This window comes from Engraulis encrasicolus, chromosome 23, assembly GCF_034702125.1.
Source record: "Engraulis encrasicolus isolate BLACKSEA-1 chromosome 23, IST_EnEncr_1.0, whole genome shotgun sequence".
In the NCBI taxonomy this organism is placed as follows: Eukaryota; Metazoa; Chordata; class Actinopteri; order Clupeiformes; family Engraulidae; genus Engraulis; species Engraulis encrasicolus.
Genome location: NC_085879.1, coordinates 20,100,041 through 20,122,994, shown reverse-complemented (window position 1 = coordinate 20,122,994; position 22,954 = coordinate 20,100,041). Strand labels below are relative to the sequence as shown.

The following is a 22,954-nucleotide window of genomic DNA, read 5'->3' as shown; positions in this document are numbered from 1 at the left end:
ATGTAATCTTAAGCTTTTCACAAATAGCTACGGTTAGGTACAGGTTTAATAGCCTTCTTCAAGTGAGAAAACCTAGAATGTCAAAACGGGGTCTTGGGTCATTTTATTTTACACTTAGTTTCATCTTGATTTGTTGTTGTTCTGTGTGATATGCCAAAAAATGAAATTGGGCAGAGGCACTAGATGGCGACAGCCTGGCTAATACCTCGCCCCTTCAAGTCAGGAATCGTGATGCATATGTCAGGGGCCACTTGGACTAGCTCATCGTCACCGGCCCAGTAATTAATCTACCTCAGAGAGCTGTTGAGGGGACAGAACAGAGGAGGCACTGAAGCAATTGGTCATTCATGCCTACTAACGTTTCCATCGCTTGTAGATTAGAAAATGCTCGCACGCTGGCTTTAATGCATGAAATGGTTGATTGACAAGAATACTTCAACATCTTAAATGAATTCTTATCTTGTCAGTAGCTGGCGTTAAAAGTGGTGAGCTTTTTCTGTCTTGTGCACAATACAGTAGGCAAAGACAAGAAGCGGTATGACATTTTTTCCATTGTGTACAAAATGATATGCATATTCTTTTGGGCCTTCGCAAATCCACTATGGGTTATGCTGACTGTACAGGGGTGAGTTTCTCAAAAGAGAAGTTGTTAGCCTGTTAGCGACTTCAGTAGTTGTCAATGGTAAAATGCATTGAAAACAGCAAAGTAGCTAATGTAGTTAGCAACTTTGGTTTTGAGAAATTCACCCCAGGATAGGTGTATGAATGCTCGTCTTGTTGATGAGGTGCTGGATACATGTCCACTGAAGCATCTATGTTGCTTTGGCCCTAACTGTAAGGTTTGAGGGCCAAAGGGGTCAGTGTTCCCGGGCCCATGGGGAAGGAGGCCCAGAATTGGGTCCCCATTATGTATTGATGTATCGGTATGCATTGAGCGACAGGGCCTGTCAGATGACTTTGTCCCAGACCTTTGCCAAAGCTGTCAGCGGCCCTGGTGAGGGCACTCTCCCCTTGTTACCTCTCTCCTCCTGGGCCCAGTTGGAGTGATCATTAGTTCACCTATGAGAGATGCTGACTCCACAGAATAAATGCTGTATGCATGTCCACTGAAGCATCGTTGCAAATGCCGCTTTGCTCCAGCCCCTGCTGTTCCTAAGTGGAGTCTTTGGGCCTGGCCCAATTGACCTGACCTACATCCCAAGTCATCACATGGGCTATAGGCTACTGTGCCTTCCTGCCTGCCTGCTGAGGAAGGATCTTTGATGAAGCCGATGCTCCCCCATCATCAAAAATCAGATTTATTCTACTCTTATGTAGGCTAGGACTTAATCCTAAGTAGTGCTTAAAGGGACACTCTGCAGGAAATGGTCAAAAGTTTGGCCAAAGTTTATCTTCTCATGAAAGTTTACTAAGTAATAAACTAATATTTTCTAGTATGGCCCAAGTAAAGTCATTTTTGCAGCTAAAAATAGCTATTTCTGGAAATTCAAAATGGCGGACCATGGAGAAGATCCTCCTTTTCATGTATGAAAAGTGCAATTTTTCCAGTCATAATGAATACTTAGAATTTGATGGTGGTGGTAAATATTCATGAAAAAGGTAACATTAGTGAATGGGTAGCATGAATTCTGGAAATAAACGACTAAAAATCTCACACAGTGTCCCTTTAAGTATGAGGTGCCCCTTATACAGTATACTGTATATATCAGAAATAAGTCTCACATCATCAATAAAAGTTCATACATACACTATATTATTGTGCACATGCACTATGCACAAACATTTTATTTGCATATATAAGAAGAAAATATTGTATGGCCTATACAATTATTGTATGTATAAACCTTTAGTGTTGTAATACAGTATATTGCCTACGTAGATAGCACCTCATACTTTAAAGTGCACTGTATAATGTTCTTAGCAGTTTCCAGAATGCATGCTGCCCATTCACAATTGTTACATTTTTCATGAATACTTACCACAATCAAATTCTAGGTATTCATTATGATTGAGAACATTGCACTTTTCATACATGAAAGGGGGGATCTTCTCTATTGTCTGCCATTTTAAATGTCCAGAAATAGATATTTTTAGCTGCCAAAACCCACTGTACTTTGGTCATACTAGTAAACATTAGTTCATTATTTAGTACATATTCATGAAAAGATCAAATGTGGCAATATACATGCAGTTTCAATGAGCAGCATAGTTGCAATACCTACTCTGGCCACCATCCTACACAGTGCACCTTTATGTTGTACTTAGACTCAAAAAAGTTTTTGGGAACCCAGCTCTTAGTACTTGTAGTAGAGATACTTCACTCATTGTAATACAGATGTCCTAGAGCACATGTATAACACACATCCACATAGAGCACACAGACATTTACGCCGATCTGCTTAGATAAATACATTTAACTTAACTGACTGCCAAGGTAAAAGTGGGTAAGGTAGCATCTCTGTTATTACTGTGTATGGTTCAAGAAGCTGCAAATGTTGCCTGACTTTGGTTGAGTATGCTTCACACTGTATGTTGTTTAGTATCCAATGTCAGCAAAGAATCCCACAATTCCTGTACCAATATCTCTACCTGCATCAGTACCACTTCTGCCACTGTGCACAACAGAAATGAGTAGAGCAGAGTAGTAATACAGGTAATAAGGAGGGAGAAAATAAAGACAACAGAAAAATAAAAATAAAAAAGGCAATTGTGCTAAAGCATTTTCTGTGAGTTGGGGCAGACAAATATACAAAAACGTACTCTGTAAGTTGAGGTAGACACGATTAACATTACCAGAAATGAGTGCTGACAGATAAATCTATGATATAGTACTGTGATGTATAAGTTAGAGAAATAAGACATGTTCTATTTCCCAATGTCAAGTGTATTGGAAGGCCCTAGTCACGCCCAGTGATTGAATACCGCAGAGTTCCCCAAAGAGTATCCAATCACTGGGCGTGATCACGAAGGCTGGTACACTTTGTAGGACGCATACTTGACTTTGGGAAATGCCCATAAATAGTATTCAAAGTAGAACATACATCCTGGTAAGGTGCATGAAGACAATGGGTAAAAATGATCATAAGGCAGGCAGTGCACAGGGTGAAGATTTCCTGCAACGTCACAGTAGGCCTACAAGTTCAAGTGTAATGGGCAACCAACCAACCAACACACACACACACACACACACACACACACACACACACACACACACACACACACACACACACACACACAAACACACACCATGAAGATGACTTGCCATTATTTCATTAACACCATTACAATGACTGTCTATAGGAGAGAACCACTTGACTGCAGTCTAAACCCTGCTCTACAGTAACCACTAGATGTCAGCATGAAACAAGAAAAGCAAATTGTGACTGATTTCAGTTTGAATGAAATACGATCATGATGTGTGAAATGGTGGTAAAAGATTTGCTCATGTGGTGGAATTTTTATTATCAATATGGTATCTGTTTCTTCAAAAGGCAGCATCTCACATTATTGACCTACAATGAGTGTGGTGGTGTTTGTGTTGTGAGGATGTAACACACATAAAGCGCATCACAGCGTTATCATTTTAATGTTGTCTCTTCTCTATTGTTTTAATTTAATGGCGTGATGATGCTAATGTGGAAGGCTTTGAAACGCCGACCGGCTATGAGAGTGGTAACCTGCTTTCCCCCCTTTCGCTCATTGGCTCGCTTTCTGGTTCCTTTTTCGCTGCATGATGCACACTGCCTCGTTGTGTGAATTTCGCTGTTGAATAGAAATGCCCTTGTTTCCATATATGGCGATCAGAGTCGCGAGCTGCGTCGTGTGCACGGGATTGGGTGATGCGCGTTCATGGCCGCCACCATTCGCTTCCTTATTTGGAAGTGAGTTAAGCGAACCTTAAAGGGGGCAGAGACAGACAAAGGGTGAGGCGCAGCAAATTGTGATGGAAAATATAGTGCCGCTTCGCCGCAACGTGTACAAGAAGCGTCTTTGTTGTTGATTACCTATTGTTGTTTACCAAATAGATGTGTATGAAGTGTTACACATCAAGTTCCATTAAACACGATCACGACAAAAATCACACATTCTACAAAAGTTGGTTGACAACAGCATACTCTCAAATGCATTAATGATGTCCAAGGGATCCTGACATCCATGCGCTTTTTCAAATTATTGGTGCTATCTTAGATCTCCCTTAAAATTAGTGGTGGAACTACGTATTTGAAAGGCATGGTTGAATTGAATAGTCATTTTTGTTTGCCAGGATGCTGATCAGTTCCACAATATCACAAAATGAGAATACTAGCAGGTGGGTGGAATGAGAAGTGGTGAGGGTGGGTAGCCTACTATTCTATCCAGCAATCAGCGGTGGTTGCGACCATGGCGCACCATTTTACGCCCAATGTTTTGATTAAGATTTTGTGAAATGTCATGGCATCCCAACTCCAACTCCCATCATACTCCTCGCCGAAACTCGTGATCACTCTCTTCCTGAGATGCTCGCGCCCAACGAACGCAGCATCACCAAGCACGCGTAGGAAGGCGCGCCCGTGAATTGTATAAAGTGTGAGCGAAACCGGAGAACGCGTCACAGCTCATTCAATTCCCAGTCAGACGCCGACTAGCACAGAGACAACCATGGTACGTTTAACATTTAACAATTCTGCGACATTTGGTCCTCTCTATCGAATGATGAGTGTAAAAAATAATCAGCTGTTATTATTGAGACAAACGCCCAGGATTAACAATTGTTTTTTCTTTTTACAATGGCTCCTTTAGCGGTAGCGCCGGCTGGGTTGACCAGTGTTTGGTTTGGGATCTACTAGATTCTGATGGTTTGCATCATGGTTGCTGATGCCCCGTTGTTCTTGGCCATGTGTGGTGTGAAAATGTAATCGTTTCCCCTTAGTGCATTGCCTACGTTTTGGGCTTAAAGGTTAGAATGGAACAGCTGCGACCCAAAAACAACTGGCGCCATTTCCTCACACATTATTTCCGCAAAATCAGGCCACAGGCCGTTTTTTTCTCTGCCCAAGCCAAACTGCCACCTTGGCTATCATATGGGTTTTGCAAGGTGATGTTGGTCGTTGTCTGTCTGATCTGCTCGCAGTGGTACCCTTTTCCTAACATCTCTGACACCGCATTCCATTGTAGACATCCTGTTTGGTAGTTAACCCGTAGGCTACGAATAGTGCCGAGCGTGTTAGCTAGTCACTTCGGCTCCATCCTTTGTCTCCAGATACTTGTCTCAAACCTCTTTTGACGTTCTAATGCGCTTTTTAGATAACGACCACCATATATCAGCTATGGGGACACCGTTGTCCATGCATCACTGTGGTTTTTGTTTTACCGGCGCATCAAATAAAAAGGCGAAGGTTTTGCGGCTTAATTTAGCAGATGTATGAAGACTGCATTCATGGCCCCACCCTAATTCCCAGTTGCAGTTTTAACCGACTTGTCATTCACAAAGACTTCCCTCTCGGTCTAACAAGTAAATGCAGCCAATTGAACGATTAAAACGGTCTTGTAATTCCCAGCTCTCTCTAGCTTGCTTGTGGATTTGGTTGTTTTTGGGCATTTGCTGCACCAAAGAGGGGGGAAACGGCCTGACTGCGTGTCAGACTGGGTGGATGATTGCAGACGCTTCCTGGTTTGTCAAATTCCGCCGTGGTGATTCGCAAGCAGCCAGCTTCGACCGAATTTATTTGAAACATTGTTGCGTCTACACGCTGGTTTAAGTGCGCATCCTATAGTCAGACAACAAATACACAGAATCTGTTTTGATTTCGCTCTATCCAACTATGTACGGAGCGCAGTGCATGGCTTATCTGAAACGCTGTCATGACCCAGTCGAATAAAAATGCACTATTCCATCATGCGTTCCACATTTGTCGGACCAGACATGATGCCAGCGGTATGCTAATCGCTCATTGGGGCGCTGTGTGGCCCTTTCAGCTGCTCTCCATCTTTTAAAATAGACCGACGATTTGCGGCCTGGTAAACTGACGTTTGTACTTGAATTGCTTAAATAATGTAAGGACATGTATTTAATGGGTTCGTCTGTTTTTAAAGGAGAAACATGTTAGGAAACTCAACAAAATTGTAGCGTTCTGTTGGATTTGACGCTGGAACATGGCCTGCTGGTGTAGCGCACTGCCATGAAGGAAACGCCGGTTCCGGTTCAGCTAGACCCATCTTACATTTGTATTTGTCGGCTTGGTCGTTATTAAGAACTTGTTTTGACGACGTTTGGGCTTCAAGCTTAACATGCCAAGAGGCCTTTCTGGCTAGTATTTTTTTCATGGTGGCTGCACTTGCAATTGTGGCATGTGCATGTGTCATCGCTGGTATGCAACGGCATAGTTGCCACTTTTTGTTTTAGTGGCCTAACCCTCGTGAATATGACTTCATTGTGTCAAAGCTAGGCCCCCATCAGCAGTCACAAGGACTCACTGCCCAAATGCTTTGAGTTTGTGAACTTCCTGTTTGGCTGAGTTTTTATTGAAGCCGTCCATTTCCGTTTGGAACGTTAATTCCTGGACGGCTGGATGGGATTGCATCATCTGACGTGTCAGTCTGGAGCTGTCAGACTCTAGGCCAGCTGTAAAATATGAATGTGATTGGTGAGGTGGTGTCGTGTAGCTGGGAGAGACTTGACTGACTGACTCAGACCTCTGAGGTGTGTCGTATGCCCAGATGCAACTATTGCCCATGTTGTAACAGGGTGCCTGGACATGTTCACATGGCAGTGGCCTGGCAATCACGCACACCCTTGGCAAAGCTCTCCACACCCCTTTCTCTCTCTCTCACACACACACACAGACATGCATACCCAGTCCAATCGCACATACTCTGGCATTCCTTTTAAAGTGGGTCACCCTACTGTCAATGCCTGGCTGGCCCCTCTCACAACCTGAGGGCCTATCTGGAGGAATACAAGGAAGTGCTCTTTGAACTTATTTGGAGGGTGAACACACACACACACACACACACACACACACACACACACACACACACACACACACACACACACACACACGCACAGAGCACCAGTAAAGTAATGTCTCGTTTTTTCCTCTCAAGAAATGAGCCGTCCTTTCTCAACGGCCAACTTCCTTTGCACCTTTTGTAGTCATACTGCTGCTGCTTCTGCTACTGCTGGTGTCATCCTCCAGAGATCTGTCAGGCCTTTCACTAGCACCCCATCCCCCCCCCACAAATCGCCCACCCAGTCTTTGCTATGGGTAGGCCTATAGCCATATTATGTCTATAGGAAAACCAGCCCAGGGCCTGTTGTACTGTGTTGTGTGGTGTTGTAGGCCTGTTGTTGTGTCTTGGCTGTTAACTCCTGCCTACTGCTTAATTCTGCCCGCCGTTGGACTTTGTCTCCTGTTGCATAAACTAATGAAAATCCGAAGACCTGAGCCGAGTCTTTTATGGCTCTTAGAGGGAGTGTGCGTGTGACTCAGACTGTTGGTCGATCTTACAGAAGCTCAGGATGGTGGTGTTGGTGGTTTCGGTTTGTTGCTGTCTGAGTACATTCTGTATATATGTCTGCCTTCCTGTATGTGTCAGAATGGTAGTGAGCTTAGTTGTTTGCTGGTAAGAACCAGGGGCCTATACTACAAAGCAGGTTCAGGAATAAACCAGGCTAAGTTAAGAGGTAAGTCATGTAATGGAGATGATTTACCTCACAACTTAACCTGGTTTACTCCTGAACCAGCTTTGTTTGTAGTATAGGCCCCAGGGACACTGTGTAAAAAACTTGGGCCTCGTGAAAAATTAGATTCACCAAGGAAATCTTGGGGCTCACGAAATATTTGACATTTAGCAAAGCAATACTATCGATGTTAAATATTAATAGCCTGCAAAGACCCCCCTGTCCTTTCTGGGCCCTCAGGATTGTCCCAACGTTTCACCCTTGTATGGTCACAGGGAGTAGATGCAAGATTAGTGGTTTGCTTTTTGATAGTTGTAACAACGTGCAGTATTTCAAAGCGAGGATGGCTTGTACAGCGGATCCTGAAAACTCCCATCATTAGACACGTTTTTATTGCCTCTCCATGCGGTGAGGCCAAGTAGCCATATGTAGTGTCCCTATTGCAAGTGCGCTCCCTCAGCAGTGCAAATGGAGAGCTGCTTAGGCCGTTGCACACATTTTGAGGAAGTGCTACTGTTCTTTGACGCTAGTGTCTGTCTCTTTCTTTCCCTCTTTCCTTGCCACGCCTGTCAGTGAGTTGTCGGCATCACGTGATTACACGAGATGAATAGTGTGCTTTGTTTCTCTCTCACTCTTTCACTCTCTGTCTCACTCTCTGTCTCACTCTCTCATTATTCATCCTTGCTCAGCATCTAGCCCAAGGTCACTAGGACTTACTGATGTTTCCTGCTTGGGGGCTCAAGTAACCAAAAGCCTGTGTTTTCGGTCTCCTCCAATACATGTTTGACACATCCACAACACACACACATTGCGTGTTCCTTTCACTACCTGCCATGTAGTTTGGCATCCATTGTCAGGGGAGTTCCCAAATGTCTTTCTCTTTTTGTCTCTGCTGCCACCATGTGGCTATTGTGTGCAAGAGCAAGATGAAGTCAAGTTTCCATTTACTCCTAGTGCAACCATTTTGGAGCAGTGTGGTCCATCATATTTGCTGGAAAAAGTGGCTATTGCAACTGACCAGGCCCCAGGATGAATACTTGCTTTTACAGCAGATGAAATGCCTTTTTGTCTTCTTTTTCTTCTCCTTTTTCCTCCTCACGTCATTTCACTTCCTGCACTCAGGAAGTTTTGTTTTATGTCGCCATAGCAACAGGACATCAACATCTGCAACTCTGCCTGTTTTGAGAATGCATGTTAGAATACACTTTTTCAGCACCTGGGTGCTTCGATTTCATTTAAAATGCTCACAATTATTTTTTTTGTGTGTGAAGGTGTTCAATTTTGTATTTTATTCACAAAGTATGTGAATTGAACTGAAACATCTTTTGAAAAGTCATATTTTCTTATCAGTGCATAGTAACTGGAGTTATGTAGAAATCTCTGTACGGTTCTGGTCCTAATTCTCCTATGATGAGATCGAAATGAATGGTATTGGGCCTAAACATGTGTCTGTGTATGCCTGCCTGTGAGGCGAGCCCTGATAAAAGGGTCAACGGCGTTGATTTGACAATCAGTGCCGATGCCACGTTCCTTTGCCATCAGGGAGATCTACAATAGTTCCTTTTATAGAGGAACTATTCCTTTTAAAATGAATATAAATATCATACATCTGATGATTCCCCCCCCTTTTTTGCTGATCTCTAAACAGAAGGTATTAACTGTGCATGTCTTCCCCCCTTCCTCTCTGCCCTTTGCCAGGCATCTGGAGTCAAGGTCGACGAGAATGTCCTCTTCCTCTTCAACGACATGAAGGTGCGCAAGGCCAACCTGACGGAGGAGGAGAAGAAGAAGCGCAAGAAGCTGGTGCTCTTCTGCCTGAGCAGTGACGAGAAGAAGATCATCGTGGAGGAGGGCCAGGAGATCCTGCAGGGCGACTCCGGCGACCCCTACACCAAGCTCATCCAGATGCTGCCCGAGAAGGACTGCCGCTACGCCCTCTACGACGCCACCTTCGAGACTAAGGAGACCAAGAAGGAGGACCTGGTCTTCATCTTCTGGTTAGTAATGCACAATATACCAATACTAGACCACACACACCAACCGCACACATGCCTACACTAGACATGCATATACCAAGACTAGACAACAAGCCAATCCTACACATACCCACCCCCTCTACACACAGGAATACTAGAGCTCATACCCACACCAGACCAAGAAGGAGGACCAGACCTCTTAACTGAAACCTGATTTACTCCTCAACCAGCTTCTTAGTATAGGCCCCTGGTCTTCATCATCTGGTTCGTAGACTTGCAGCTCACAACACACCACTAGTCCAAGAGAGGGACCGCCTCGTCTTCATTTTTTGGTCAGGCTGTACTGCACATGCACTACCTGCGAAAAAACGCATACACCATCACTACACCGCCAGGAAGGAAGACATGGTCTTCATCTTCTGGGGCTGTTTTTGATATTTTTAATAAGGTCCCATCTTTAAAGGTTTTGAATTTTTTGGAATGTATTGATGTTAAGAAGCGTATTTAGTCTCTTAATTTATACAGTTGTGTTTCCTTTTTTTTAAATGTGATGTAATGTTTTTTTCTCTATCTGTATTGGCCATGATATAGCCATAGCTGCTGAAATGGCAATAAATGTAAACAATCAATCAATCAATCAATCATCTTTTGGGGTGCGTTTTGCGACTAAGTCATTGCTGACTAAGTTAGCAACTTACTTGGTTGCAATGCCATTTCCCATTGGCAACCTTCAAAGATGCCAACTGGTTAGCAACGATGAAACGGGGTCCCGGTCAGTGGACTGCACTGCAAACATATCCACACACATTCTTGTACAGTTTCTCACATGCAGTGCCTGGCTGTACTCATTCATACACACGGCACTCACCATTCACCAAACCTAGAAGAAGGAGGCCTCGATTGTAAGTCTAGAGCAGACCAAGATCTACCATCCGTGTAGCTAATTATGCATACATGAACACACTTGTGCATGCCCAGACCAAGATGAAGACCCAATCTTCATTTTCTGGTGACTGCAGTCCAGCTGGAACACATGTACATGATCACACACACCATACTACCAGGTGGATAATTGTGCTTTGCTTTTTTCCATTAGCTTTAGAATCCATAGGTTAAATTAAGTTAGTTAATGAGATGTCAAACTTCAGGGAGCTGCAATTTGATGCCTCAAAAAGCAACTATATAGGTCTAGTTTTACTTAAATGCACAGAACAAATTCTGGCGTTTTTGATGTGAGTAGTTGTAGTTTCAACTTTTTTTTCCTGAACGCTTTGTTTTACCTTTATTTTTTCAGGGCTCCTGAGACGGCTCCCCTTAAAAGCAAGATGATCTACGCCAGCTCCAAGGATGCCATCAAAAAGAAATTCACAGGTGAGGTAATATGGTTGCCAGTTTTAATCCCACCCTTTCCAGTAGGGTGACTGCGCAATCTAGCAGCACCTTCGTCATGTATGTAGAGCCCTTGAGCAAGGCACCTAACCCCACATTGCTCCAGGGACTGTAACCGTTATTCTATACCGGGGATTGTGAGCACCATCCCGGATCAAGTTGCGTTCCATAACGCAATACGTCCTGTAATGTTGCTCAAAAATTTGCCGCCAAATGTGTCTGGCCAAGCTGTCCATCTTTGCTGTATTTTTGGTGTTTCTGTATTTTGGCATGGCAAGTCTCTGGTGCTGCCACCTTGGTGTAATCTTCTTTCGCAGTAACACCCATAGATGTTCATGCAAGCTGTGTTACACCCAAGCAAAGATGGCGTCGATCTAACGGATATTTATTCCGATAGACAGGGATGGCCAATGTGATGCAGTGTTTCTTTTTGATGGTCCACTGTGTGCTCTACAGGTTGACAATTTGACATGGCCTTATCAGGGCTGCAGTTGTAACCGAATTAGAAAATTCATGTGTCTTTTGCATCACATGTGAATGGCATTTCTTTGGAACAGTGTTGCCACTGAAACATTATCTGTTTGTTTCAATCATGTCCAGTATACTCATCTGGTTCTCCTTTCCCTCCTCCCTCCACAGGCATCAAGCACGAATGGCAGCTGAACGGTCTGGACGACATCAAGGACCGGCGGTCTCTGGCAGAGAAGCTGGGAGGGTCAACAGTGGTGTCCTTGGAAGGAAAATCGCTCAACGAATGAGGACCACACACACATTCACACATACACACACACACACACACACGCGGGCTCTCCTCTGCTCATTCCGAACAGGTGGGGGCAGTGGGAGAGGCAACGTTTCTTTTGGTTGGGACTGTGTAAAAGAGGGTGGGTTGGGGGGGGTGGATGTCCATATTTTCGGGAGGGAGCGGGTGAGAAGTCGCCGATTTCAAATGCCACACAATTTTAGGCTGTCATTCTGGTTCATGTTCAAGGAACAACTAAAAGAAAACACACCAAGCAAAACAAAAAAAACATGAAATTGAAGTGAAACATTTGAAGTTTTCATTTTTTAAAGAAAAACACAAAAAATGAAGGAAGATTCTAATGCTCGAAATGTGCTGACTGGGGTTTTTTGTTTCTTTTAGCATTCCACCAAGAGTGCTGGAGAGTCAGGGACAGGGCAGTGACAATTTAACAAATTTGATTCCTGCAGAAATGCGTCTCCTTACCGTTTTTTGTTACTTTCCCTTTTTTGCCAAACCCCTCTTGGTATGTTTTTTTGTATGTGTGTGCACTTGAGACTATAGGAAGTATGAAGAAAGGAAAAGCAGGAAAAAAACATTTCACTCCAAGAAAATGATCGCACGTGAACAAAAAGCATTCTGGGATTATTGTTTTTGTTAATTTTGCTTTTTCGAAAGCACAGCCTTCACCCCCTTATCCCCCCTCCCCCCCATTTTGTTGGGTTTTGTTTAGTTTTTTTTTAATTTCGTAAACATTTCCAAGTTTTCAAACCAGGGCATCATTGTAATAATATTGAACACATTCTCTTCACTTGTGTTTAAAAAAAACAACAAAAAAAAGACATGCAGGAAAAATGTAGAAATTTGGTAGGTGAAGTTTGTTTGGAATGACATGACGGTGGGTTAGGAGTGATTGCTTCGGACAGCCTGTGTACAGAGCCTACAAGGGTTATTGGCTTGTGGATGTTTTGTATTGTCTCCTTGTCTCTAATAAAAAAGGCACTAAATTAATTCTATGTGTAATGTGTGTTTGATTTGTCAAACTGTGCTTCAAGTATTGTTTGCTTTTTTGCAGGGTTTTTTGTTACATTTGGTCCACAAAGTTGTTTTTCCCCTAGTTGTGTTATCTTGCCTGAATTCCTTTAGGAGACACATTTGGTTCCTTTACAAATGGCTGCTGCCAGACATTCAAACGATGTAAACAAAATCATGCAAAATAAATGGAAGCACATTAGTTTGCGGTTTTAAAAGGCTTCCAAAGTTTCACAGCTATGCAGATGAGGGAGTTGCTGAAAAGCTTGTCGTGCATAGTCAAAAGCAAAGCATGATGTTATTCTGCAAAGCAAACCTGGAAGACTTTTTTTTTTTTTTTTTTTTTTTAACTGCAAAGACCAACTACAGTTCCATTGTTTTCACATGCGTTTGTTTACAGATGAGTGAATTGGTGAAAGACAATTTTTGCTGTGTCCAATGAGAGTGATACATGGTGGCGTTGCTCTATAAAACTAACTTAGGTTTTCCCCAGCTGGATATTGGAGTAGGCAGCACCATATATGGAGAAGGGAACGTCCATGTAAACACTGTGGTGAACACACACATGCCAACCATTTTTAAAGTCAAATGAGGTAGAGTCTAGAGTTAGATTTCAGTACTCTCTTTTTTTTCAATGACTCTTCAATTTGGTGACTTGTAAATTATGACTGACTTTTGGGCATTTTCTGCAAGAATTTATTGGTTTTAGGAAATAGTCTTCTCTGCCACCTTCACCGAAACAAAGCAAAGGGCAATGAGGTTTGGGAGAACCATTAATGTATGTGATTTTGCCTGATCAATAAGGAATTGCTTATTTTTCTGACCTGCAAAATGCAAACAGTACTACAAGACCACGGTCACCATAAAAATTGAACACAAAATGTGTTGAGTATACTTTGCTGCTTTTTAGTATTTGCCGGTGGCGTAATGGTTAGGGAGATGGCTTAAGATCAAAGGGTTGCAAGTTCAAATCCCACCCTTACCTCTCCCCACACCTCCATCCATGGCTGAAGTGACCTTGAGCAAGACACTTAACCCCACATTACTCCAGGGACTGTAACCAATATGTAAATAACTATGTCGCTTTGGATAAAAGGCGTCAGCTAAGTGTAATGTAATGTAATGTAAAGGTAATGCCAATCACAGCCCAGAAGCACAAATATGCAAAGATTTTAAAGGCACCACTCAGCTATGTATGGCCAGAATACACAAGCATCATCCCTTTCTTAGTGATCCAGGTACTCCCCTGGCCCACTGACACACTGACATGTTATATGGTCAATTTTTATCAACTGGATATGAGGAGGACAAGACAGTTGTCAGTACACATATAAAATCGCTGCACACAACGACAAAAATGCTGAAAGACTACTGGAAGTTATTTTGTTAAAATGCTGTGTATACTACACTATACACATTGTGTAGTTTGAGCAGTACTCTATCTTATGAAGATGCATGTAGTTTCATTTTAAAACAACAATGTTCTGTGGAAAGGTGATGTTGAGCTGTACGATGTTCCACCACCAGAGGGCGCCATACACCTACTGGTTAAAACATTGTGTTTGACAAAGCACAGCGATTTTTAAAAACATAGCCATACTATTTGAGTGAGAAACATGATTGCACTGAGGGAGTGAAAGGTCACATAATTACTTCTGAGACTCACATTCAGATAGACATCTTTAATTAAAATAGAAGCATTTTAAATAATAACTTTATATGTTCACCATTAGTTTCTCCATAAACCATGTCCTGTTACACAGCCAGCCTCCTCTCCATATCTCTGCATCAACATTTGCTTTCAATTGAGTATGAACCTTTATCTGTGTGATATGACGTGTGAGATGACAAATGACCCATGACTTAGATACATACGCAGAAAATCACAAGGCACAGAAGGTGTGTAGATCAAAAACTCGGATGTCAGTAAAATCGTAAGCAAAACAGTTTCTTTGCTATCTGAATTCTCTTCACAAACATCAACTACTGAACAACATAACATTGCGTTGAGGGTAGGTTTTAAAATGGAAGAAAGGTTTGTGACCAAGCAGGTACACAATACTATTACACATTATTGTTTCTTATGGAATTGCACCAATAGAATTATTAAAAGTGGTTCTCCTAATCAGGAAAAATACAAGGGAAACAGGGAGTCAACTTCTCCTATCCAATTTGGATTAAATTAAAATGTCAAAAAATATTTTCGTGGGGAGGTGCTCAGCCAGAGCAGCTTTTCCCTCGTACTACTCTGGCACTCTAAGGGCAAAGGTCAAACCGGTTCCTCCCATCTTTTCCTGTTGCGTGTGTCGCCCTGCCCTCATGGAGAACACAGATCCATGCTGCCAAGCCAACCTAGGCCACTTTTGGGTAGTCTGATTATCATTGACTTTCAAATCTCTTCTAGACTTGGTCTGACCAAGAGCATAACAATTAACGTTTCCCAAATGGCATGTTTGACCCCTGGGCCTCCCCAGGTTTGCTACTGGTTGATTGGTGTCTGACAAAGTGGGTGGAGTTCCCAATTTGTCGGGAGATCAGAAATGACATTTGCATTGCTCTTGGCCTGACTAGAAGCAACGCATGGCCTGGCTAACTTTTGGGGGTCTTTTCCCCCATTCAACATCCCGATTGCAAATAAGATAATGCTTTGAATTGTGCTTTTTGCGAGATATTGAATAAAACTTTGATCGTCAATGGCATTGAGCCTTCCATCACAAGGCCACAAGGAAGAGGAAAGGATGGAAGGAACGAGTTTGACTTGCACCCTAAGCCACAATTCAGCCTCACCTGCTTTCGAGGCCAAAGGGGAAAGTGTCAAATAACAAATCGGCAACGCCTTTGTCCTGTGTTATCAATCAATCCACAAGGGGTCGGTCGCCATTAGAAATTGTAGACCCCCCCCCTGAAAGAAAATAATTCCGGTTCGCTATCATCCCACCCAACCCCACCCATATCAGATGATGCGGTGGTTCTTCTGTGAGCCCCTTTGAAGATGTGGGCCCCACCTGAATTGTTCTGATACACCAAGACAGGCCTCTTGGTAACCCCTCCCCACCCCCTAAACATGGAACTGTAAATCACATTCAGCCTCTTACTACCTAGGGGCCAAAAAAGTTCACTTTTTGTTTTGTCCTTTGTCGAGATAGAATACATCCTCCATACATCTATTGTATCCACAATGTTGTTTTCCTGTCTGTCTCTGTTTTTTTGTATCCTTTATTTATCTATTTTGTTACCCGGACCGTCCTGTGGACATTATCCCATTTAAGGCGGTGTTCCAAATGTTCATTAGTTCACTGCATATTTCTCTGCTTAGTGTCGTGTCATGATGACATTGTGTTCTGAACCAGTAAATATTTCCAGGCAACCAGGAGGTGGTTGACAGGGTTGTTTGGCGTTGTCTCTCTAGTTTCATTGTACAGGACTGTACAATGTGTTGCGAAAGAATGACCATTTTGGGTTTCAGCCTCTCTCTCCTCTTCAAGGGAGTGGTTCGTTACAGTTGTTCACTCTCATTGTCAATGCATTCTCCGGCCAGTAACCCAACTTAATCTACTCAAGGATCTCGAGTCTTCAGTCTTCAGCCTTCAGTCTCTCACATAAGTGCCAATTCCAGGGTTTAGAAAGTTAAAAACCACGCCACAGCTGCCTTCCAACAGAGGCAACATCAGTGATTCACCGCCATAGTGATGGTGATCGTTAGTGAAACGATCAAAACCAAGTAAACCGATGTGCACATGACAAATTTATAACCAGAATGCATTGTCATTTTTTGCAGGATACAGGAAATCCAAGAAACTCAAGGTTGCAATAGTTGTACTTTTTATGTTGCTACAATTTTGTACTTATTACAAACATATTTCAACCAAATAAAAGGTAAAAAATTGCAACCTTGAGTGCCTCGAATTTCCTCTATCCTGCACAAGTTAGAGAATCCCTACACCGATGAGCACCAAGGGGGAAAGGTGAACACCCTGAGGCTCTCCTGCTTGTTTTCTGACTGCATCGCAATATTTCAGTGCGCAGATTTCACAGTTTCTGCACCATCACAAACATAGCGATTTGCTGGTCTCAGTGCTCGTTATGATCAGCAGATTTAGAACTAGCTGGATCACATTTGTGGTGGGGTGTTCCAAGAACATGGTGAAGTGGTCAACCCGGCTAAGATAACCAATGGAAGGTGGTAAACCTACTAATAGATCACCTGCAGGTGTCATTAAGTTACAAATAAAACTAGAGCACTAGAAGCTCTTCTGTTAGATGGTTTATCACTACCTCAAGGGAAACTTAACCTGGTTTACTACTGCAACAGCTTCTTGGAATCACCCCCGCAGACTTAACTTTCTGAAACCTTGAGGGACACTTCTGATCATTTCATCTCATCATCAGTCTTTGCCACAGGTCCACAGGTCTTGAGTGCTCATTACCAGGGCTCTAAATTAACACCAGCCAACCGGCCAAATGCTGGTGAAATTTCAATATGGAGGGTAGAAATGACCAACTTACTCGCCACTTTGACCCAATAGTCAGTGTGTATTTGGCTAGTGAGATTAACATCTACAAGTCATTTTGGCTGGTGATGAAAAAAGTCGATTTAGGGCTCTGCTCATTACTATCCGCTGATTCAGAGCTGGTTGTGGCAGTGTTTTTTTTACTTTCTCAACCCTGGATTGACACTTGTGATCTCTCCTCATCATCAGTCCCTGCCGCAGTCCACCTGGTTGCCGTGCACCCAGTAGCAGATCTGGGCGAACTTGAGTGGCGTGAAGCGGACGGCCACGTTGTAGTCGCGGTTCTCCCCGTCGATCTCCAGCCACTGGTGGCCCGAGAAGATCCCGATGACCTTGCGCTCCCAGCGCTTGGTGACGCCGTCCCACACGCGGCCGTACACCCCCGAGCCGCTCGCGCCGGGCCGCGCGTCGCAGTGCTGGTAGATCAGGTCGTTGGACTCGTCCTCCACGGGGCAGAAGCGGTACACCAGCTCGCCGGGCCGGTCGCTGTCGAAGCCGGAGAAGTGGATGCGCTTGCCGGCCAGGTCGCGGGCCTGCGGTGCCACGGCCATGCGCATGAAGGGCCGGCGGTGGGAGCCCCGGAGCTCCAGCAGGGCGTAGTCGAAGTCCATGCTGACCTCCTGGGGGCCCTGGATCCAACCTTTGGGCACGCGGGTGCGTTTCACTCGCACCCAGCGCACCAGGGGCTTCTTGCCAGAGTCGGTGACGGTGGTGGAGGTTTTGCCGGTTCTGGTGGAGCTGGAGCCCTGGGGGATCTGGTTGATGGTGTTGATGTTGGTGATGCGGCTATTGGTGTTGGCATTGATGTTGTTGCTGATGTGGTTGTTTACATTGTTGCTGTTGTCCTTGTGGAGCTGTTGCGCGCCGCCGGTGACGTTCCCCACAGACGAGGGCGGGATGAGGAAGCCGACGCGGAGCTTGCGCGCCCCCTTGACGTAATCTTTCCCGTCGTGCACGCAGTGGGCGGCCGTCAGCACGTGCCGCTGGGACACCAGCACCCCCGTGCACCCCGTGGAGATCCGCACCGCCGTGGAGAACGGGTAGTCCAACAGGAAGTGCTCGCCGCGGATGTTGAAGCGCCCGTCGGCGCCGTAGATCTGCCGCTTCATACGGCGCCGCCTGTGGCGTAGTGGACGACCACTCCTACCACTACTACTACGCTCTCTTGTGGACTGGAGCGCGAGCACGTCCTCGTAGTCGTTGTAATCCTCCTCGGCCTCGTCCAGGTCGACGGCGGTCAGGGTGCGAGAGCCGTTGGCGTAGAGCGTCTCGAAGGCCAGCTGCTGGGTGAGCTCCTCCACACGCCTCGCTGTCTCCCCCCGGTGGAAGCAGCTGGCGTTGCAGTGCGTGCTGAAGTCCAGCTGGGTCTGAGAGCTGAAGCGGGAGCGAGAGAGGGGGAGAGGGGTGTGGGGCACCAGGGAGGGGATGTGGTTGTGGGGGTGGTGGGGGTGGTGGGGGTGGTGCGACCCCGACACCCCTGGTGTCCCCACAGGAGACTGGTTTGGTGGGGGTGGTTGGAGGGCTCGGGACACGTGGCAGAGGGGGAGCAGCAGCAGGTAGAGCAGTAGGAGACGGCAGGAGGACGAGAAGAGGGAGGGATGGGAAGAGGAGGAGGAGGAGGATGAAGATGATGATGATGTTGTGTCAAGTGCCATGGCTGTTCGTAGTCTGTCCTGAAAAAAGATTTGAGATTGAGGTTAGTTTTAAAGCCACAATATTAAAGCATTTCAACCACACAACAGAGCATTTCAATTTCATAATGATGTTAACAAAACTGATGAGACAATTTGAAAAAACTCCCACACACTGACAATTTCACTGTTTTCTGTAGCCTCTTACTGCAGATGGGGTCACAGACGGGCCTATTCACTATTTGCTGGGAATACTCAACTATATATATAACTATATAACATTGCTATATATATATAACTATATAACATTGCTATGACAGTACCGAGACCCTTAAATAACAGATTAAGATATAGCTGTTACAATTTTGGTGACAGTTAAGTAATAACATAGGCTCTGCACTAAGGGATTAATACACGTTTTGGTCCTAAACCTTTATCAGGTAATCTAATTTTTTTAGATTCACCTGAGATGAATGTGAAAAGGTCTTATGACAGAGGTCTTATGGTCGTATGGCACAGGGACGTCTCTAACCCTAACAAAAGTTGGAAGTTTACGGTCATGAATAAACTTTAAAGCGTCCTGAAACGCTTATCTTTTGACACATTGATAGAAACTGCCCCTAAACCTGCACCTGTCTGTAATTTCCGAGTCTTCTCACCTGCGGCTAGACAGGTGGAGAGGAGAAAAGAGTCGGGTACAAGACTTCTTCCTTAATTGCCATGGGCGCTGCTTTCTGCAATTGACGTAGCAATCATGTAGCGTCTGTCTCGATGCTGCACCTCAGCAATGTAACCCCATCCCACCCTACTCGAGTCATATCTCCCCACACCATGCCCCCCGACACACCAGTTTCACCCACCCGAGTCATCACATCCCAGCAATCTCACCCCCACATCTCACCAGCCGCCCCACTCAACTCTCCCCATTCATAACCCACCCCAGCCATATACCATACACCTAGCCTGAATATTGTCGACTTCAAAATCTCTTTGAGACTTGGTCTGACCAAGAGCATAACAATTAACATTTCCCAAATGGCATGGTTGACCCGCCTCCCTTGGTTTGCTACTGGTTGTTTGCTTCCCGATTAAGTGGGAGGGGTTCCCGATTTTTCCGGAGCTCAGAAACGATATCTGTATTGCTCCTGGCCTGATTAGAAGTAACGCTGAAGGTGTTGCATCACTAGGAGGTCGCAGCCTGGCTATACCCCCCCCCAGCAATGTCATTCACCCCATCCATCTCCGCCCAGGGCATGGACACTGATTTATGCGATTTTGCATGGCAATCATGTAGCGTCACGTAGCGTCTGTCTCCATGCCGATACCTACCTCATAATATCTCACCCCATCTCCAGCCCCTCTCACCCACTCTCACTAATTCAGGCAGCATTGAAGGAGGTTTGGAACTATACCCTGCCCATCTCAACCAATCTCCAGGCATCACTCGCACACTAGTTCAGGCGGCACAGAAAGCGGCATCGCGGTTCCAGGCTTTCAGAGCGTGACACTCTGCAAGTGTCCTCACCCCCAACACACACACACACACACACACACACACACACACACACACACACACACACACACACACACACACACACACACACACACAAACACACACACCAGCTTTCACAAACAAAACCACATCTAGCCTTCTCACCTCTCTGTATTCATCCACCACTCTATGCCAACCATCACACTCACCCCCCATCACCATCATCCCTATATTTAAGGTGCAGTCGTATTTGCCAAGCTTTCAAGGCTTGACAATCAGCAGGTGGGTAGTGTACTATTGATTTATGGGCCCCTAGCAAGCCGATTCAACACCTCATAGCGGCACAACACATACCAGGGAGATCTCTACGGCATATCTCTCCCCAAGTCATCCTGCTGACATGTTTCAGCTAAATAGCTGTGGGCCGAGGGCAATGGGTGCTGTATAAAGACACATAGGGGAGATGTGAAGAGGATGGGGTGTGTACGCAGATCCAAAAAGTAGGTACAGGATAAAAACAACAAAAAATATTAACATGAAATGTCCGCACATTCTCTCCTGTTCTGTTCTTTTATTAACCTCAAGTAAATGTTTTTGAGCTTGTGCTCTTTCGTAAGACTGTTAAGTGTAGATAAAGATCTTTCAGACATACTGAAATGATAACACACTGGAGATATCTATCTGTGCCACTATGTGTGGGCTTCTGCCCCTGTGTTTTTACATTTCAAATAGGCATATAAAAGGCTTTTTTGTACTTTTAGGACAAGAACAGTGCCTTGGATTCAATCCTTTCTAAAGACCGACGAGCATCTTCAATATTGTTTCTGCAATGCCTGAGCACTTTGGATGTTTCTCTTGTGCTGAAATGATCCCTCTGACATTATTTCAGCTGAATGGCTGCAGGGGTGCATCGTGAAGGTGAATGAGTGCTGCTGTATGAGAGGGCGGTCAGTGGACTAGAGTTCATCCATCCACCTCACACATTGTATTATAACCTAGAGCAGTGTTTCCCAACCTTTTTTGTCCTGCGTACCCCCCTAAGCCATTTTGTCATGATGAGTACCCCCCTCACTCATGCCCTCCATCTTCTCTTCTATCCCAATGTCACTACACTCCACAAATGTGTTATTATAGGGCTGGGCGATATGGAAAAAAAAACAATATCAAGATATGGATTACTTTATATCACGATAACGATATACATCACGATATAGCACAATTACATACGTTTTCAATTATTCTCTTTATTTGCTCTTTATTTTTTCATGTCACAAAACAAAATGGATCTTTTTATTCTCATTTTTACAGTTTACATTAACTTATAGTGTGTATTGTGACAACATGAAATGTAATTAAATGCTATTCAATTGTATAAAATTGATAAAATTACTATCGTGATATAAACGATATAGGAGAAAGGTCACGATATACACTTTTATATCACGATATCAATATATATCGTCATATTGCCCAGCCCTATGTTATTATTACAATTTCAAACGTACCCCCTGCAGTGCTCTCACATAGCCCTAGTGGTACACGTACCCCTGGTTGGGAAACAGTGACCTAGATCACAGCGACCTTGCAACAAAGTTTAACCAGCTATCTGGTTAAACTTTCTGACTATCTGACATCTTTAAGTGAAAGCGATGTGAATTTTAATACACAGATATGTGTGTGTATATTGGCATTGGTATATTATTCATCTGGTAATGCTGTGATTATTCACCTCTCCGTGTTTTGCAAACCCCTTTAGTTGACCACAACACTCCTGTTTATGAGAACACACCACTGCCGCCGTGCTCTGCATTTCACCGCAGTGACCGCAGATAGCTTTTCACCCCTCACCCAAGATTGAGTTATGAATGCTTGACAGTCTAAATGAGAACGCTATGTAACGTCATATCAATTTCAACCATGTAATTTATTTAGGATGATTTTTCATCTGTGAGTGACTACAGATGGTGTTTGTGTGTATGAGTGTATGAGAGAGAGAGAGAGAGAGAGAGAGAGAGAGAGAGAGAGAGAGAGAGAGAGAGAGAAGCAGACAGACTGGCAGAGGAAGAGATATTTGTGTGTGTGTGTGTGTATATGTGTGTGTGTGTGTGTGTGTGTGCATCTGTGTGTGTGTGTGTGTGTGTGTGTGTGTGTGTGTGTGTGTGTGTGTGTGTGTGTGTGTGTGTGTGTGTGTGTGTGTGTGTGTGTGTGTGTGTACTCTCCATGCCCCTGTCCTCTGTGTGTACTGCCAAGAGATCATTTATAACACCCACTGACTGAATGAGATCACATTTTATCTGTCTTCTCACCAGTTTATAGTGGCTTTACTTTAGAGGTCCATCCACAAACCCAACCAGTTTATCTACTGGAACAGCTTATAAATGCCAAAAGAGCTCCATTCCTCCCCAAGTACCTCATAGGACATAAAACAGGGCTTCGGAAAGATTCACATTTCGCTGATAAACTACTTATAATAAAAACAACAAAGAAATGTCTGCTAGAGTGCAACCAGGAGTTTTCGCTC

The 22,954-nt window shown here is 44.3% G+C and overlaps 2 protein-coding genes across 3 annotated transcripts in view; one reads left to right on the top strand and one right to left on the bottom strand.

Annotated features, from left to right (window-relative positions):
* The first annotated feature begins 4,526 nt into the window (after positions 1-4,526).
* cfl1 (cofilin 1) lies at positions 4,527-12,778 on the top strand. The gene is made up of 4 exons (XM_063189702.1): positions 4,527-4,641; positions 9,359-9,657; positions 10,931-11,007; positions 11,665-12,778. Exons 1-4 carry the CDS (start codon positions 4,639-4,641, stop codon positions 11,781-11,783), a joined length of 498 nt encoding a protein of 165 aa, XP_063045772.1. The 5' UTR covers positions 4,527-4,638; the 3' UTR covers positions 11,784-12,778.
* Positions 12,779-14,466: 1,688 nt separating this feature from the next.
* Positions 14,467-22,954, bottom strand: part of prss23 (serine protease 23) — an 11,967-nt gene continuing 3,479 nt past the window's right edge. The window contains exon 2 of one of the 2 annotated variants that reach the window (XM_063189700.1): positions 14,467-18,983. In XM_063189700.1, the coding sequence (XP_063045770.1) occupies positions 17,496-18,965 (1,470 nt within the window). In that variant the 5' untranslated portion in view covers positions 18,966-18,983 and the 3' untranslated portion in view covers positions 14,467-17,495. The remainder of the gene's footprint in view (positions 18,984-22,954) is intronic. The other variant, XM_063189701.1, reaches the window with a different exon arrangement.

Coding starts and splice junctions, on each gene's coding strand:
- cfl1 (XM_063189702.1), top strand. Junction 9,658..10,930: donor GACCTGGTCTTCATCTTCTG/GTTAGTAATGCA, acceptor TTATTTTTTCAG/GGCTCCTGAGACGGCTCCCC. Junction 11,008..11,664: donor CATCAAAAAGAAATTCACAG/GTGAGGTAATAT, acceptor CTCCCTCCACAG/GCATCAAGCACGAATGGCAG.